The sequence below is a fragment of the Balaenoptera physalus genome, assembly GCF_965194825.1.
Source record: "Balaenoptera physalus genome assembly, chromosome: 17".
NCBI lineage: Eukaryota > Metazoa > Chordata > Mammalia > Artiodactyla > Balaenopteridae > Balaenoptera > Balaenoptera physalus.
Window position 1 is genome coordinate 60,213,729 of NC_138895.1, and position 19,565 is coordinate 60,233,293.

Genomic DNA, 19,565 nt, shown 5'->3' on the forward strand with positions numbered 1-19,565 from the left:
AGAATAAAGTAAAAAGGGAAAATATTTAGAGAGATCAGGTTGTATATAGGTAGATTAAGTAGAGCTTTATATTATATGAGCTTTGGCATGTATTCAGATTTAGGAAGCACTGATAGATTTTGAGTAAATATGTGATATAATGTGACGTATGGTTTAAAGATTACTTTGCTGTGTTCAGAAGAGACTGTATGGGGAAACAAGAAAATGAGAAAAACTAGTTAGGAGAGAGGTTAAGAGGTAAGAGATGACTGGTGCCCTAGATCAGGGTAGAGGTGTATTTATATAAACAAATGGAATACCATTAGGTGAAATAAATCAAATGAATATTAAGGGAAAATATGGATTCTGTCACCATTTGTGTTTTAATACATTTACCTAATATTGAATCAGATCATGGATAAGAATGCTATATGACTTCTCTTTTAATCCAGTATGTCTACAGATAAAATATCTCAGGGTTTCAACAGATATGAAAAGTATGAAAAATAAGAAGAGAAGAAATTATTTTCCAAACACGATTTTTTTAATCACAAAGTGAATTGCAGGTACAGATATCCTGTTCTGCCATCATTTAATATATGTGACATTCTCATGAGATCAACTGCAGGATTTCTCAACATTAAGAAGGACCTAACACAGGATGCTATCATTTTGGATCTACTTCTGACAAATATAATCTCTCAGTGTCCAACATAAGCTCTTAAAAATATTTTCTTCAGATTTAAAATGTACACTTAATCCTGAACCATGATAAAAATCTATCTTCTGAAACAGACTGACTCTGTAAGTTCTTAGGGTTCAGATCAGGTAAAATAATTTTACTAAGAGCCTTCTTGTATAAATTAATGTCCTGAGTGTTAAAGAGTAATATGTAGCCCAAGACTACATGAGCTTCTGGTGTTCTGGGGAGGACTAAAGCAACATTACAAGAAATAACTTAAATAACTAAATAGATAAATAAATAAATAAATCTTTCCTTATTTTGGCACTTAAGGATCACAGTCTAACAGCCAACTCCCTACTCATGTACTCTGCAACAAAGACTACCAGTCAGTCAAAATTTCCTGCCCCCATTCTCAGAGACTTTTGTCAGGATTCCTTCTATGGGGTAAGACTTAGCATGAAAAGCAGCAAAGACTGGCAACCTAATTCTCAAACATTGATGAAATTACAAATAGAGGCATAAGCAAATTAATACATGACAAAGGCAATTACTAGAATAACCAAAAATAATATAACTGAAACACTGAAGAGAGGAGCTGCGGATGTGACATAACTAGTTATCTTTTATATCAGTGAATCAATAGATATTGTCTAATATTGGTAAATCAAGGAACAGAGCTTCATGTTATACAGAGTCACAGAGAGGGCCATCAGAGCAATTAAAATAGAAATTATTAGAAAACTCAGCTGAGGAATAGGAGAATAGAGAGGGGTAAGGCAGATGAACATTGGTTTATATTGCTTTAAATGGTACGCTTCTTTGTATTCTTTTCTTAGTTATCATATGCACATTTTACTTTGATTACAAAATACAAAATTTATCTTAAAAGGAATTTATGCTTATAAAGAACAAAACCGAAAAGAGATTAACCAAGATGGTGGAGTAGAAGGACGTGCTCTCACTCCCTCTTGCGAGAGCACCAGAATCACAACTGGCTGCTGGACAATCATCAACAGGAAGACACTGGACTTCACCAAGGAGGATACCCCACGTCCAAGGACAGAGGAGAAGCCACAGTGAGACGGGAGGAGGGGCGCAATCAGAGTAAAATCAAATCCCGTAACTGCTGGGTGGGTGACTCACAGACTGGCGAGCACTTATACCACAGAAGTCCACCCACTGGAGTGAACGTTCTGAGCCCCATGTCAGGCTTCCCAACCTGGGGGTCCGGCAACGGGAGGAGGAATTCATAGAGAATCAGACTTTGAAGCCTAGTGGGAATTGATTGCAGGACTTCGACAGGACTGGGGGAAACAGAGACCCCACTCTTGGAGGGCGCACACAAAATAGTGTGTGCATCGGGACCCAGGGGAAGGAGCAGTGACCCTGGGGGAGACTGAACCAGACATACCTGCTGGTGTTGGGGGGTCTCCTGCAGAGGCGAGGGCTGGCTCTGTTTCACCATGGGGACACGGACACTGGCAGTGGAGGTTCTGGGAAGGACTCCTTGGCGTGAGCCCTCCCAGAGTCTGCCATTAGCCCCACCAAAGAGCCCCGGTAGGCTCCAGTGTTGGGTTGCCTCAGGCAAAACAACCAACAGGGAGGGAACCCAGCCCCACCCATCAATAGTCAAGTGGATTAAAGTTTTACTGAGCTCTGACCGCCACAGCAAGTCAGCTCTACCCAACTCCAGAGCCTCCCATCAAGCCTCTTAGATAGCCTCAACCACCAGAGGGCAGACAGCAGAAGCAAGAAAAACTACAGTCCTGCAGCCTGTGGAACAGAAACCACATTTACAGAAAGACAGACAAGATGAAAAGGCAGAGGGCTATATACCAGATGAAGGAACAAGAAAAAACCCCAGAAAAACAACTAAATGAAGTGGAGATAGGCAACCTTTCAGAAAAAGAATTCAAAATAATGATAGTGAAGATGATCCAGGACCTCAGAATAAGAATGGAGCCAAAGATTAAGATGCAAGAAATGATTAACAAAGACCTAGAAGAATTAAAGAACAAACAAACAGAGATGACCAATACAATAACTGAAATGAAAACTACACTAGAAGAAATCAATAGCAGAATAACTGAGGCAGAAGAACGGATAAGTGACCTGGAAGACAGAATGGTGGAATTCACTGCTGCGGAACAGACTAAAGAAAAAAGAATGAAAAGAAATGAAGACAGCCTAAGAGACCTCTGGGACAACATTAAACGCAACAACATTCGCATTATAGGGGTCCCAGAAGGAGAAGAGAGAGAGAAAGGACCAGAGAAAATATTTGAAGAGATTATAGTCGAAAACTTCCCTAACATGGGAAAGGAAATAGCCACCCAAGTCCAGGAAGCGCAGAGAGTCCCATACAGAATAAACCCAAGGAGAAGCACGCCAAGACACATAGTAATCAAATTGGCAAAAATTAAAGACAAAGAAAAATTATTGAAAGCAGCAAGGGAAAAATGACAAATAACATACAAGGGAACTCCCATAAGGTTAACAGCTGATTTCTCAGCAGAAACTCTACAAGCCAGAAGGGAGTGGCATGATATACTTAAAGTGATGAAAGGGAAGAACCTACAACCAAGATTACTCTACCCGGCAAGGATCTCATTTAGATTCGATGGAGAAATCAAAAGCTTTACAGACAAGCAAAAGCTAAAAGAATTCAGCACCACCAAACCAGCTCTACAACAAATGTTAAAGGAACTTCTCTAAGTGGGAAATACAAGAGAAGAAAAGGACCTACAAAAACAAACCCAAAACAATTAAGAAAATGGTCATAGGAACATACATATCGATAATTACCTTAAATGTGAATGGATTAAATGCTCCAGCCAAAAGACACAGGCTTGCTGAATGGATACAAAAACAAAACCCATATATATTCCGTCTACAAGAGACCCACTTTAGACCTAGGGACACATACAGACTGAAAGTGAGGGGATGGAAAAAGATATTCCTTGCAAGTGGAAATCAAAAGAAAGCTGGAGTAGCTATACTCATATCAGATAAAATAGACTTTAAAATAAAGAATGTTACAAGAGACAAGGAAGGACACTACATAATGATCAAGGGAGCAATCCAAGAAGAAGATATAACAATTATAAATATATATGCACCCAACATAGGAGCACCTCAATACATAAGGCAACTGCTAACAGCTATAAAAGAGGAAATTGACAGTAACACAATAATAGTGGGGGACTTTAACACCTCACTTACACCAATGGACAGATCATCCAAAATGAAAATAAATAAGGAAACAGAAGCTTTAAATGACACAATAGACCAGATACATTTAATTGATATTTATAGGACATTCCATCCAAAAACAGCAGATTACACGTTCTTCTCAAGTGCACATGGAACATTCTCCAGGATAGATCACATCTTGGGTCACAAATCAAGCCTCAGTAAATTTAAGAAAATTGAAATCATATCAAGCATCTTTTCTGACCACAGTGCTATGAGATTAGAAATGAATTACGGGAAAAAAATGTAAAAAACAGAAACACATGGAGGCTAAACAATACGTTACTAAATAACCAAGAGATCACTGAAGAAGTCAAAGAGGAAATCAAAAAATACCTAGAGACAAGTGACAATGAAAACACGATGACCCAAAACCTATGGGATGCAGCAAAAGCAGTTCTAAGAGGGAAGTTTATAGCTATACAAGCCTACCTAAAGAAACAAGAAAAATCTCAAGTAAACAATCTAACCTTACACCTAAAGAAACTAGAGAAAGAAGAACAAACAAAATCCAAAGTTAGCAGAAGGAAAGAAATCATAAAGATCAGAGCAGAAATAAATGAAATAGAAACAAAGAAAACAATAGCAAAAATCAATAAAACTAAAAGCTGGTTCTTTGAGAAGATAAACATAATTGATAAGCCATTAGCCAGATTCATCAAGAAAAAGAGGGAGAGGACTCAAATCAATAAAATCAGAAATGAAAATGGAGAAGTTACGACACCGCAGAAATACAAAGCCTCCTAAGAGACTACTACAAGCAACTTTATGCCAATAAAATGGACAACCTGGAAGAAATGGACAAATTCTTAGAAAGGTATAACCTTAGAAGACTGAACCAGGAAGAAGCAGAAAATATGAACAGACCAATCACAAGTAATGAAATTGAAACTGTGATTAAAAATCTTCCAACAAATAAAAGTCCAGGACCAGATGGCTTCACAGGTGAATTCTATCAAATATTTAGAGAAGAGCTAACACCTATCCTTCTCAAACTCTTCCAAAAAATTGCAGAGGAAGGAACACTCCCAAACTCATTCTATGAGGCCACCATCACCCTGATACCAAAACCAGACAAAGACACTACAAAAAAAAGAAAATTACAGGCCAATATCACTGATGAATATAGATGCAACAATCCTCAACAAAATATTGGCAAGCAGAATCCAACAACACATTAAAAGGATCATATACCACGATCAAGTGGGATTTATCCCAGGGATGCAAGGATTCTTCCATATACGCAAATCAATCAATGTGATACACCATATTAACAAACTGAAGACTAAAAACCATATGATCATCTCAATAGATGCAGAAAAAGCTTTTGACAAAATTCAACACCCATTTATGATAAAAACTCTCCAGAAAGTGGGCATAGAGGGAACCTACCTCAACATAATAAAGGCCATATATGACAAACCCACAGCAAACATCATTCTCAACGGTGAAAAACTGAAAGCATTTCCTCTAAGATCAGGAACGAGACAAGGATGTCCACTCTCACCACTATTATTCAACATAGTTCTGGAAGTCCTAGCCACGGCAATCAGAGAAGAAAAAGAAATAAAAGGAATACAAATTGGAAAAGAAGAAGTAAAACTGTCACTGTTTGCGGATGACATGATACTATACATAGAGAATCCTAAAACTGCCACCAGAAAACTGCTAGAGCTAATTAATGAATATGGTAAAGTTGCAGGATACAAAATTAATGCACAGAAATCTCTTGCATTCCTATACACTAATGATGAAAAATCTGAAAGAGAAATTATGGAAACACTCCCGTTTACCATTGCAACAAAAAGAATAAAATACCTAGGAATAAACCTACCTAGGGAGACAAAAGACCTGTATGCAGAAAACTATAAGACACTGACGAAAGAAATTAAAGATGATACCAACAGATGGAGAGATATACCATGTTCTTGGATTGGAAGAATCAACATTGTGAAAATGACTATACTACCCAAAGCAATCTACAGATTCAATGCAATCCCTATCAAATTACCAATGGCATTTTTTACGGAGCTAGAACAAATCATCTTAAAATTTGTATGGAGACACAAAAGACCCCGAATAGCCAAAGCAGTCTTGAGGGAAAAAAACGGAGCTGGAGGAATCAGACTCCCTGACTTCAGACTATACTACAAAGCTACAGTAATCAAGACAATATGGTACTGGCACAAAAACAGAAACATAGATCAATGGAACAAGATAGAAAGCCCAGAGATAAACCCACGCACCTATGGTCAACTAATCTATGACAAAGGAGGCAAAGATATACAATGGAGAAAAGACAGTCTCTTCAATAAGCAGTGCTGGGAAAACTGGACAGCTACATGTAAAAGAATGAAATTAGAATACTCCCTAACACCATACACAAAAATAAACTCAAAATGGATTAGAGACCTAAATGTAAGACTGGACACTATAAAACTCTTAGAGGAAAACATAGGAAGAACACTCTTTGACATCAATCACAGCAAGATCTTTTTTGATCCACCTCCTAGAGTAATGGAAATAAAAACAAAAATAAACAAGTGGGACCTAATGAAACTTCAAAGCTTTTGCACAGCAAAGGAAACCATAATCAAGATGAAAAGATAACCCTCAGAATGGGAGAAAATATTTGCAAACAGATCAACGGACAAAGGATTAATCTCCAAAATATATAAACAGCTCATTCAGCTCAATATTAAAGAAACAAACACCCCAATCCAAAAATGGGCAGAAGACCTAAATAGACATTTCTCCAAAGAAGACATACAGACAGCCATGAAGCACATGAAAAGATGGTCAACATCACTAATTATTAGAGAAATGCAAATCAAAACTACAATGAGGTATCACCTCACACCAGTTAGAATGGGCATCATCAGAAAATCTACAAAGAACAAATGCTGGAGAGGGTGTGGAGAAAAGGGAACCCTCTTGCACTGTTGGTGGGAATGTAAATTGATACAGCCACTATGGAGAACAATATGGAGGTTCCTTAAAAACCTAAAAATAGAATTACCATATGACCCAACAATCCCACTACTGGGCATATACCCAGAGAAAACCGTAATTCAAAAAGACACATGCACCCCAATGTTCATTGCAGCACTATTTACAATAGCCAGATCATGGAAGCAACCTAAATGCCCATCCACAGACGAATGGATAAAGGAAATGTGGTACATATATACAATGGAATATTACTCAGCCATAAAAAGGAACGAAATTGAGTCATTTGTTGAGACGTGGATGGATCTATAGAGTGTCATGCAGAGTGAAGTAAGTCAGAAAGAGAAAAACAAATATCGTATATTAACGCATGTATGTGGAACCTAGAAAAATGGTACAGATGAGCCAGTTTGCAGGGCAGAAGTTGAGACACAGATGTAGAGAACAGACATATGGACACCAAGGGGGGAAAACTGTGGTGGGGTGGGGATGGTGGTGTGCTGAATTGGGCGATTGGGATTGACATGTATACACTGATGTGTATAAAATTGATGATTAATAAGAACCTGCAGTATAAACAAACAAACAAAACAACTAATACTAAACTTTCATTGGGTTATTTGTATGGAAATATGTTAATATAAATGTTTCAGACATTACATGAAATTTCTAAAAATCTTATATGTTCTGGTATAATGTTATAAGTCATAATCCTAGTTATTACTTTAAAATATATATCTCAGAAATAACTAATTTTCTTGTCAACTGCATTATTATGAACTTTCATCAAATCTTTAACCGTGGTCATTTTTAAGTCTTTTGTCATTTACAGACAGTTCTGGGTGTACTCTGATGCTTTTGTAAATATGTTCCTAAAAAAGGGTTTCAACTTCAGGAAATTCATGGAAAAGACTCTGACAAGTACAGGTTTCTGGTAACTGACTGTACTGCTGAACTGAATGAATAAGCATTTTCAGAACTCTAATGAAAAACTGATGAGCTCATAAAAGTGCTAACAAAAGATCAAGATGAAAAAAAAAATTAATTACATGGGACTGAGTGAACTGATGAGGATGAGTATAATTTTTGTGACTTTCTGTTTGAATTTAAAAAAAGAAACAATCCCATAAGGACTCAGAGGCAAAGAATATACAAATCAATTTTCACTGCAAAGTAAAGGAGCTGTTACAGTGGAGGATTACTGGACTGAATGTCAATATTATGACATAGTATGAGTGTGTTTCATGTTTGGTAATTGCAATCATTGTTGCTTTTGTTGTGGTCATCCATGTACAATGCTTGGTGTCAGTCTATTTATCTCTTGTAAAAATAAAATACAGTGTGTGTGGAAAAAAAAAAAAGAACAAACCCTTCTAGATCTACTGCACATGATTTACTCACTAATTTTGACTTTTAAGGTATTAATTTATTAAATCTGAAAGTCAGTGAGTCCTGTATATTTTGGATTTCTGTATAATCACCATGAGGGAAAACAAATAGATGCATATGAACCTGATCAAGAAACTAAAATGTATTAAGCTCTCCTTAGTGTGTGACAGTAACAGCCACAGGACTAAACACTTTAAATAAGTTATTTAAAATAATTCTCCCAACAAACTTGCAAATTACACAATATTATCTCATGCTTAGATATGCAAAATAGATACATTGAACAAGGTCACATAGTTGACCCAGGCTTTTTCCTTGTTTTAAAATCATTGTTTAGAGTTAAATATATCTAGTTCTAAAAAATGGGCTTTCCTTTTCTCTCTGCTATACTAGAAATTATCAGTTATGGTCATATGTTTATAATGAATGTACCTTAAATTTTTTTCTAATAGCTTAAAGCATGCATTGAATAACTTCTGATTTTTATATTTTGGCATTATGACTAAAAGTCTGATGATATCCATTGTAAGTGATGGTAAAAAATTATTCTCTTTTAATAAATCTTAAAATATCAACTGTGCTATTTTCAGGAATGAGTGAATGTGTATTCGTATAATAACTTTAATAAATTAGATTTAATTAATATTGAAATGACAAAAATGTACTAGTTCAACTAAAACATAACATACAATGCAAAGTGCAATGCATGTTTTCCAGTGCTATGCTTATTTTAGAACGTTGTGTTAAAAATCACAAGTATTAATATGCCAGTATTTGCTGGGAACTTTACTAGGCCCTCTGCATGTATTGTGGTTAATAACTTAATCTTCACAATAATCTATTGAGTTAATAACTATTATCTGGCTTTAAAGATTTAAAAATCAAGGTTCAGCTTGCTTCAGGTTATAGATACAGTGAGAGGACATGAACTCAGGTCTGCTCTTCCCTCCAAATTGTCTGTAGATACTACTGTTCAACCAACAGGAAATATACTTAACTGGGCTATAATTGACCCATGAAACATTGGAAATATTGGAAAGACATAGGATTATCTTAGGCGAGCATATTATTTGTGAATGCAATATATTTTGGAACTCCTTCCTTTCCCACCTAAGTCACTGAAATCCACCTATTTAATTATTTATTCCAGTGATTAACACTTATCTTTTTGATCTGTAGTTTTCTTGATTCTTTGATTTTCCCCATCAGATTTTTGATTATTTCTTGTCTGGCTCCTGGAAATTTTCTATGGTTTCTTAATGATTACTGACAGTAAATTGTGAAAAGTGTTTTTCTAAGTTTAGTACGCTTTTCTGCCTATAAACAGATTTCTCCTTTGTATGGCTCTAAATTCTAAGATAATAAATCACTCTCTCTTACATTTTCTATAAACTTCCATGTCGTCAATTATTTTTTTTCTCTTTGTCAGGATTAAATCCAAAGTAATTATTTCTCTTCTTATTCCCTTTAACTTCTGACAGATGAAATCATTAATTCAAGTCAAGAATTAACCAATTGTTCTGATATTAATAGAATGACCATTTAGTAGCTACCTATCTTTTCTTAATTTCTTATAACAACATTTTGAAGCAAAGATTTCAATTATCCATGTTTTACAAATGAGAGACGATAAGCTTAGAGAGGTTAAATGACTTGTGTAACTCAGAAATCACACACATATAATTCAAATGGGTGAATACATTATATAACTAAGAAAAATTACCATGTGTATTAGACTCCAAAAATTCAAACTTTTAATCATCAGATCAGAGTTGCTGGTTTTTCCTGTTCCACTGAAATTCACAGTAATACATACACTTTATATCATTGCAAACATATACATACACACCTACATGCACACACACTCAAATATGGGTATATATTTATTTATTGTATTTTATTTATCTCTGTATATATAACTGAAAATAGTTCCACAGAACAATATCCTTACTACGTTCCTTGAATTATAATGTTTTTGCCTTTATCTTTTATTTTATTTTATTCAATTTTATACCAATTATAAAAATGCTAGTCACAATCCAGTGAATTGATTTTATGACTCACTGCTGGTGACCCATAGTTTGGAAAATCTGCCCTGAATGATATCATTCCCATGTCAATTTTGTACAATGCGTTAGGATCATTCAACTGACTAGGGAGTCTGTGGTAACTTCCCATGGTGATATCATTGTTTCTCCCTACTAAACTGTATTTTGCACTGTATCTCTATCTTCAATAATAAACAGTTATAAAAGAAAGACAAATACCGTACGATATCGCTTATACGTGGAATCTTTAAAAAGGGTACAAATGAACTTATCTACAAAACAGAAATAGAGTCACAGATGTAGAAAACAAACTTATGGTTACCAGGGGGTAAGGGGGGGGGAGGGATAAATTGGGAGAATGGGATTGACATATACTCACTACTATATATAAAATAGGTAACTAATAAGGACCTACTATATAGCACAGGGAACTCTACTCAGTACTCTGTAATGGCCTATATGGGAAAAGAATCTAAAAAAGCGTGGACATATGTATATGTATAACTGATTCACTAGCAACAGTGAGACTACCAATAAGATGATAGTGCTCATTAGCAAAGTCGATTGCAATGGGATATCAATTAAAAAGACATATAAATGAAAAGCCAAAGATCTGAGGATTCAATACAATTGTTAAATGTCACATGATTTTTAGATTTGTCAAAATCCTTAATTTTGATACACTGTACATTTCAGCTTCAAAATGAAAAAAAAAACCCAAAAACTTGGTTTTCTAGCCAAAAAAAAAGAGTTATGTATAAGTATGTGATTTTTGAACATGCAGTATTAGGCTTTTACTGGTAAAATTGTTTTATTTAGTTATAATACCCATCTCCAAGAGCTTGAAATTAAAATTTCCAGGGTCTCTAACTGAGCTGTATGTAACTTTCCTTGAGAATGACTTGTTTTTCATTAAAATAATTTTTAAACCACTCTGTGTTCCACTTCTGTGTAACACTCTGATATGGGTTTTTGGAAAGGCCACAAGAAACCAGCTTTATGAAGTGGTGGATTGGCCCTTATTTTGGAAAATCCTCCAGTTATTTATCCAGAAATATATATCCATGAATTTCTGAACCATCATCATTAAGACCTGCTTCATTGTTAACTGGGGACTCCCACAGTTTCCCTTCTTTTGTCCACTAGGTCATCTGTTCAAAACCATTCTGAAAGGGCTGTTCATTTATTGTGGCTAACTGCTTAGCAAATTCCATATCCCAAGTGAAGGTGATGTTTCTGTTTCATGTGCCTCTTTTAACTGCCTTAATCTCAAAGATATTATGTCTCTTCTTGAATATACTTTTCCTAAGATTTTTTTCCAAGATAAGTGATCTTCTCCTGGCTATGATCATTGTCAGATCCTTCAGCACACTGAAACTGATGTACTGGTCTTGTAGTAACTCTAGCTGTAGGAGATCTGGCAACTTTCATATCTGATATTATGTTACTGAAACTAATTTTAGGTATTTCTCCATCTTTTTGTGCCCTTGGGTCTTCCTCATGCTGCTGGAGCTGCCTGAGTAGCTCCAATTTGGTCACTGTTTTTAGACAACCTATTCTTAGGAGAAATGTCTATTTTTCTATGTCCCTATTTCAGATAAAGATTTATCACTGATTTTTGATAATATTTGTTATTGCATTTATCTACTTTTGTTGAAATGTCAGTTTCAGTGTGTCTGTTCCTCATTTACTCAGTCAGTATTTCCTGAGTACCTGAAGTTTCAGGTACTCCTTTAAATCCTGAGGGCACAAAAATGAACAGAACAGGCAATATCCCTGCTCTCAGAGAGCTGGCCTACTATAATGTGCACATTGTTTTAGACACACCTGGGAATATGAGTATTTTTTCAAAACCATTTCTTTACAGAATCCAATTTTAAAATCCTTGATAAAATCTCTGCATTGCCTATACCACACTTGTAGATTGTGGTTTAAATGGTTGATTTTTAAAAAAACAGAAGTGGGTTTCAACATTTCTTGGTTCTTTCTAATAATAAAAACTCAGCCAAAAAGTATTTTCTTACCATGACAACTTGGTAAGGCTCTATTCCATCCAGGTCTTCCATCATCTCCTATGATACAGGTGAGTGTTGAATAACCTTGAAGAACATAACCAGCATCACAGTAATAGGTGACTGTTGACCCTAATTTATAATCCATTCCAAGTCTGGTGCCATTCATTATGTTGCCTGGATCAAAGCAGGACTCTCGGAGTTTTGCTGTAAAACAATGTTGATATAAAATTAATTATTTTAAAATACAATATTCTATGAAACTTTTAATATTTCTTCATTTCTCCCTCTAGATAAACAGAAAGCACCAACACCCCTTCTGCCTCTGTTTGAGGGCTCAAAGTACAAAGTAGTCCTTAACCATATCTGACATTTTGCTAATTCACATTGATTAGTAAAAGATAAAATTCTTCATTGGTCTTTTCATTAAAATCAGTATCAAATATTTATAGTCTAACAGGGTTTAGTGGTTTATTGTAAATTATGTGCTATAATCCATGTGTAAGTATTTTAAATGAATTATTTTGGAAAAGAACTTATTTCTTTATTTAATATTTCATTATTTAAAAGATCTTCCCTCCAAATGATGTACACTCATTCCATGTGACTGAACATAGATATAGTACTACTGCCTATGTTGATCTCAGTTCATCACTAGGAAGAAATTAAAAGCCCCTATGTCTCTGCCCTGATACCATTTCTCTTAACCTACCTCATTCCCCACATTTCTGTCAGAGGTCTGCCCATTAAAATAGAGTAACAAAATCTTTATAATATCCAAACGATGATCTTTTTGGACAGAGAGTCTATGTCAAAGCCAAGAACTTTCAAAGCTAATAGTAACAGACAAATTGAAAAGTAAAGTCCATTCACAACAAAGAACTATTTTCTGTGGAACCGGGTAGTAAACTAGAAAGACCGAGAGAATATTTTGAAAATATGTAGAGAAACGCCATTAGTTCATCCATTTTGGTAAATAAGTAGAAGAACACTGTGTTGTTAACAGATCTGGGTAACACCTTAATATTTCCATTTTATTATTATTATAGATTACTTAAGAAATAAGAGAGATGAGCAATGTTAAGGGCCATCACAAATTCAAGATAACAAATGTGATTTTCTACATTAGAATTTATATTAATGGGAATTCAGGAGGTGGGTGTATCTTTGGATAGGACTCATGGAATCACTGGAATTTAAGTCAACTATATCTTAGTGTTCGGCTATTACAGAAATCATGTTGTTATAATATATCAAAATCTGATTTATTTTAACAGAAAAAATATTTTTATTCCATTCATTAAAGTTTGCAGAGTTCAAAGTGCTTCAACATTTATAGGAAATGATGAGAAATTTATGCTTTAGGAAAAAATACTTCACAAGATTTCTCTGAATTCAACTGAAGAGGAAATTGTGGGGGACTCCCCTGGTGGTGCAGTGGTTGAGAATCCGCCTGCCAATGCAGGAGACATGGGTTCGAGCTTTTGTCCGGGAAGATCCCACATACCGCGGAGCAACTAAGCCCGAGTGCCACAACTGCTGAGCCTGCGCTCTAGAGTCCACGAGCCACAACTACTGAAGCCCTGGCTCCTACAGCCAGTGCTCCGCAACAGGAGAAGCCACCATAATGAGAAGCATGCGCACCGCAGCGAAGAGTAGCCCCTGCTCGCCACGACTAGAGAAAGCCCGTGTGCAGCAACGAAGACCCGATGCAGCCAAAAAAAAAGAGGAAATGGTGGAACCAAACATTTACATGATTTTAACATTTAGAATACCAGAGGAATGAAAAATGTCCACTTTCTTTCCTTCCTTCCTTCTTTCCAACAAATACTTAAGAGCCCATTATCCAACTAACACCAGAAATACAGCAGTGGACAATGAAAAAATATTCTAGCCCTCATGGCTTTTACAGTCTATAAAGAAAATAACTAAATAAATACTTGTGATTGTGATGTGTGTTGCATAAGGAGAAGCATTCAGAACCTTCCTGAAGAACTGACATCTAACCTGAGCATTGAGGGATAATGAGCAGACTAGGTGAAAGGGAGATGAGAGACATGAAGGGGAGAAGTTGTACTGTATAAGTCAGATAAACCTGATTTCTGAGCTTCATTCCAGAACTAAATAACCTGATCTCCCAAAGGCGTGTACACGCACGCATACACACAGCAGCACAAGAAATTTGTATCCCATATATCGCATTCAGATTTCAATAAACAATTGCTCCCCATCCCAAGGAATTATATTTCTTCCCAGGTAAAATATGCATATGACACTATTTTAAGGAAAGAACCAGTAGGTTCTTTGGTCACTAAGAATGAGGATTTGATGTTGCAGAGGTTGGTTTGTTTAATTTTTAGGAATAAAACCTGACATTGATCCTTTTCTTAAATAAGCAGGAAAACGCAATGTAATGTTTAGGCAGAACAGCAACCTAACACTTAACAGCTGTCCTTCATGAAACTGAACTAAATCCCTTGAGGGAAAAGGAAGGATTGAAATTACTATTTAAAAGGATTAATCTCTTTGACAAGTCTAACTGCCTAACATTCATCTTTTGAAAAGTTTGCTTTTTTCCTTCTTTAAAGTTTTCCCCAAATTTTCAGTGATATATCAGTGAATCCGTAATAGAATACAAACCTACTTTTTGAGGAAAGGGAAACATGGTTGACACATTAAAAATATTGCTTCTGTAACAATTTTATATTGCTAGCCTCATTTTGAGAGGATTCATTTATCTCACTATTATGTTTACATACTGCTTTAAATCCTTGGTGAATAGCTTTCTATGAATAATACTGCCCTTGTTTATTTCCCTGTATGCCATAGCAATTACATCTGGAAATTTTGAGAACATCTGGAGAATCCTTATATAAAGGTCTAGGAAGCAGATGGAAAGATGATTTTAGTTTTAGAAAAAAAGTGTGAGGCAGACAAGTTGATAGTATTTTAATGAATAATTAATTTAATAAAATAATTTATTTTATGAATAATTCATTTTATGAATCATTAAATTCTATGAATAATAGCAGTTTGCCTACTGAATAGATCCCAGGTAAAAGAGTCCCTTGCTTTATATTCTCCAAATAAAGCATATTAGATGATGTCTGCTGGAAGACAGAAGTGATCATAAGCAATAGAGCTTATATCTTAGCTATGGATTTGTTTTTCATTTTTACAAAAAAATTATTTTTCAGAATTTTTTCCACATGAAATTAAAGTATTGTAAATGCTTATTTTAATGAAAAAGTTTGACATTAGAACGCTGAAAAATGTGTCTTGAAGAAGATCCAATGGGAAAAATTAAAGCTTTACTGTTTTTGTTTTTATTAATAAAGACTTACAGATGTTATTATAATAAGCATAATATCTATATCATTATAAAGTTTTTATCATACTTTGCATCAGGCATGACAATAATTAAATAATGTTTGTTCAATTCACACTTAATGATTTATTTATAAATACATACTTTTTTCTGGCCTAATAAGAACCGTAAATATTTTTACTGTTAAAGTTTAGTCTTCAATAAACTTCAAAGTTTATTCCCACTTATAGGTATATACTCATGAAGGGACCATTATTATGAATAGTGTTATTCTGTGGATAATCAGTTATACATTATTTTTATTTTTGAAAAGTGACCAGACTATATAATATTCAACTGCCTTTTATTTCCAGAATAGAGCAGATGGGCATATACCTTCTAGCATGAGTTCAGCAACTAAGAGCTAAACTCCCTTCAAGCTGTGTATGCATTGTAGTCCCCTCATATGATCATAATAAGTCCCGAGAGGCTCTCTCTATTGGAAGACCCATAGTTCACAGAGGGCCAGATTTCCCAAGGTGCTTTTTGAAAATAAATATAAACCACACATGTATCTCTTTTATTTTGGAAAACATTGCTAAAATGTAAATTAAACAATTGGTGCAGACTACCTCAGGGTAAAGCTGAAATGTAATAGGTTGCTCTGTGAAAAGATGTATCTTACCTTAAATTCATATGTTAATTTAGAAAGTAACTTATGATACTTTAACATTCGTGGAGAAGGTGGCTAATTTATACCGTATATAAACAACCATTGTTAAGTCTTCCACTGTAGATTTTTGGTGCATATAAATTGACATCAGCTAAAACACCAGCTGCCAGGAGGTCCCCTTCAGTAGCACAAGACTGTATATATTCTCTCTCCTTCATGTAAATAATATATTTTGTTAAAATAATATAGATATCACTACTATGAGTCACATTTATTAAATATTATAATTAGAAATATTTAAAACATACTTGACATCATTTAAAATAGCCTTAATACAAAAACAATGCAAAAGAGAGCATTGTTTAAACTAAAATACATATCCAATTATGAATTTCTTAATATTGTATCTCATTGAAATTACATTAAGATAAATGGAGACTAGACTGATTTAAACTCTCTGGGGACATTGCTTTCAAGTTAGCAAAACATCTCCCCTTACCTTCAAACGTCTACTTCTTTGCTCCAGTTTACTACTGTTTACAACACTGAAGCATATCCACCATTTGCTTTATGTAAATGTAAAATGGTATTCCTTCTAGAATTCATGTTAGCGAGCTTGTGTATTTGTGATGTTTGACTATAGCATTTGTACATTGTTCAAATGCTTTGCACAACTACTATGTACTTGCAAACAAACAGAAATAAGATACGGTCTATCTTCAAGAGGGAGATGAATAGATAGTTATGAACACAAGCAATGGCAACTATGCTCTGGTGTGAGCTCTAATAGAGGTAGGTGCTGGACCTATGGCTTTTTAAATAAAGACCTACTAATATCATTATTTAGAGCAAGTCAGAACTTAAAAGCTTTACTTTTTCAGTGCTAACAGAAATCAACAGAGTCAAAGTATATAATATGAATTACAAATGACAAAGGAATAGTTTTTACTATCCAGGACCTCCAGTTGTATGTCAATTCATTTTGGGGGTGCACATTTTATCTTGAAAATTCAGACATGTTTGTTTGCCTATGGCAGAAATAAACATAAAGACTACTTTATTAGCTTTAAGGAACTAGACTATTAAAGAGGTAACATTTTTTAAGAAATAGGGAGGTTGACAGGAAAAGACAGATCCTGAAGACCCTGAAGTGGGGGATGGAATTTTCCTACAGATGAGAATTTTGAGGGCCAGTCCAGAAAATTAATTAGGTTGGATTTGGAGAGTATCATAAACTCAGTACTAACTTTGTAAAGAAATACCATCTGGAGTATAAAAATAAGACCTCATGAAATTGTGTGTAAGTGGGCACTGGTGTAGTAGCTGAGGATGGTGGGGAGTAGTTGTAAGGTCCAAGGAGAAGAATTATAGTTCATGGAATGCTTATGTATTTCTCTCTGCCTGTACTCTTATATTTTTATTTGCCTTTACTCTTATTGGAGGTAATAATTTATGCCATTTTATGCAATACATTTTAACAATCTGATTCTCAATTTCATCATTTGTAAAATAGGGATAGCAATACTTATCTCATAATGCTATTAGATAACATTTTGTTGCATTTGTAAGTGTGTCTGCTAAAGGGAAAGACAGAGATACTATATTGAAAGAGTTAATCATTGTACCTAGAATAAAGTATTACATAATGAGTAATCAATATTGTCCTGTTTAAAAAAAAAAATTGCATTGGTGTCCCTTTTCCTATGGCAGCATAAATCTTAACTTTTTGGAAATAATGGGACATGGAAATTGATCAAGATAGGAAACAGGAAGGGAAGTATATTTAGCTGAGATATGGCACGTAGGTTTTATCTCAAGTGCTAAATTACATGGATTTAATAATGGCTACCTGGAATGTTATGTAGAGAAAAGATTGTGAAGTCAAGTCCAGTTTCCATGAGAAAGAATGCTGTAACACATTAGCACCATCTGCCCTGAGTGTGGTAGTATTTGTGGCATTCTTCCTTTGTCTGTTATCCTATGGATCTCTGGAAATGTTTTATTAAATACTAATTCACAATAGAACCTAGCTTTACTGACTTGCTTACAGTTTTCTTCTCTCTTTCTTTTTCTCCCTCTCCCTCTCCCATTCTCCCTCTCTCCCTCCCTTCCTTCCTTCCTTCCTTCCTTCTTTCCTTCCGTCCTTCCTCCCTCCCTCCCTTCCTTCCTTCCTTTCTTCCTAAACAGGTCTTGTTTATAAGCCTATCACCTTGCAGATATAAGTAGCTACTCCTAAAGAGCCAAGTTCTCATTTGTAAAATGCAGGACATGAATGTGTCTCTAAGGTTTCTTACATTTCAATAATGTTATTATGATTCTAATTATGTCTTGACTTAAAATAGAAAACACCTCCTTAAGCAACTCAAAATTAATCAGTTAAATAATTATCAAACAATTACAATGTGTAGGCATTATTCTAAGGCACTCATTGTATAGTGGTAAATAAACTGAGTTCTTGCTCTTAAGAAACCTGTATTTTAGTATATATGTAGGGATTTAGTGGCATCAATGGGAGTGTGTATATTAAATAAATAAGCAAATAACTGAACAATAAAATATCAAGAAATGATATGACTGATAAAAGGAGAAAATTTTGATAGGATAGAAAAAGGAAAAGTAGTAGAAAACTCAAAATAAGATCAAAAAAGCGAATAAATATAAATAAAGTAAATTCAATACATCAAAAAAATGAGAAAAATACAATATATATGTACCTAAAAATAGGTTCCCATAATATATAAAACAAAAATCATTAGAATTTTAAGAAAAAATAAAAAATTAAGAACTATAATAGATTTCCCCAACTATTTCAATAATTGCTAGGGCAAGCAGATTTTTTAAAAATGGCAAGGGCATAAATGTTTGAGAAATATAATTAGAGAGTTTGATTTAATGAATATATATAAAAAACTACACCCATAAATTAAATGACACTCTTTTCTCCAAGCATACAGGGAACATGCATAAAAACTGACCATATAAGAGGTCACAAAACAAATCTTAAGATATGCCAAGAATTGGAATCATACATATCTGACCACAGTGCAAATAAATTAGAAATTCATAATTAAATATAGATTGAAATTTATTATAAGACTTGTAAGCACTTCTAAGTAACTCAGAGAAAAAATCAAAATGTAGTGCAATTAGAACAAATTTAGAATTGTACAATAATAAATCTCTACATATCCAAACATTTGCAAAGCAGCTAAAGTGGTACTTAGAGGAAAATTCATAGCCCCCAAAAGCTCATATTAGAAAAGAAAAAATA

The 19,565-nt window shown here is 34.6% G+C and overlaps 1 protein-coding gene, 1 long non-coding RNA gene and 1 pseudogene across 4 annotated transcripts in view; 1 reads left to right on the forward strand and 2 right to left on the reverse strand.

Annotated features, from left to right (window-relative positions):
* Nucleotides 1-19,565, reverse strand: part of CSMD3 (CUB and Sushi multiple domains 3) — a 1,197,521-nt gene that overhangs the window by 278,060 nt on the left and 899,896 nt on the right. For both annotated transcript variants that reach the window (XM_082433293.1, XM_082433292.1), the window contains one exon: nucleotides 12,327-12,521. In XM_082433293.1, the coding sequence (XP_082289419.1) occupies nucleotides 12,327-12,521 (195 nt within the window). The remainder of the gene's footprint in view (nucleotides 1-12,326; nucleotides 12,522-19,565) is intronic.
* Nucleotides 1-19,565, forward strand: part of LOC309646713 — a 728,077-nt gene that overhangs the window by 19,784 nt on the left and 688,728 nt on the right. The gene's annotated exons all lie outside the window — the stretch shown is intronic.
* On the reverse strand, nucleotides 9,196-12,159 carry LOC309646743 (small ribosomal subunit protein mS31 pseudogene; annotated as a pseudogene). The gene is made up of 3 exons: nucleotides 12,130-12,159; nucleotides 12,016-12,042; nucleotides 9,196-11,874 (listed from the first exon to the last, which is right to left on the reverse strand). The product of its transcript is annotated as a small ribosomal subunit protein mS31 pseudogene (transcript).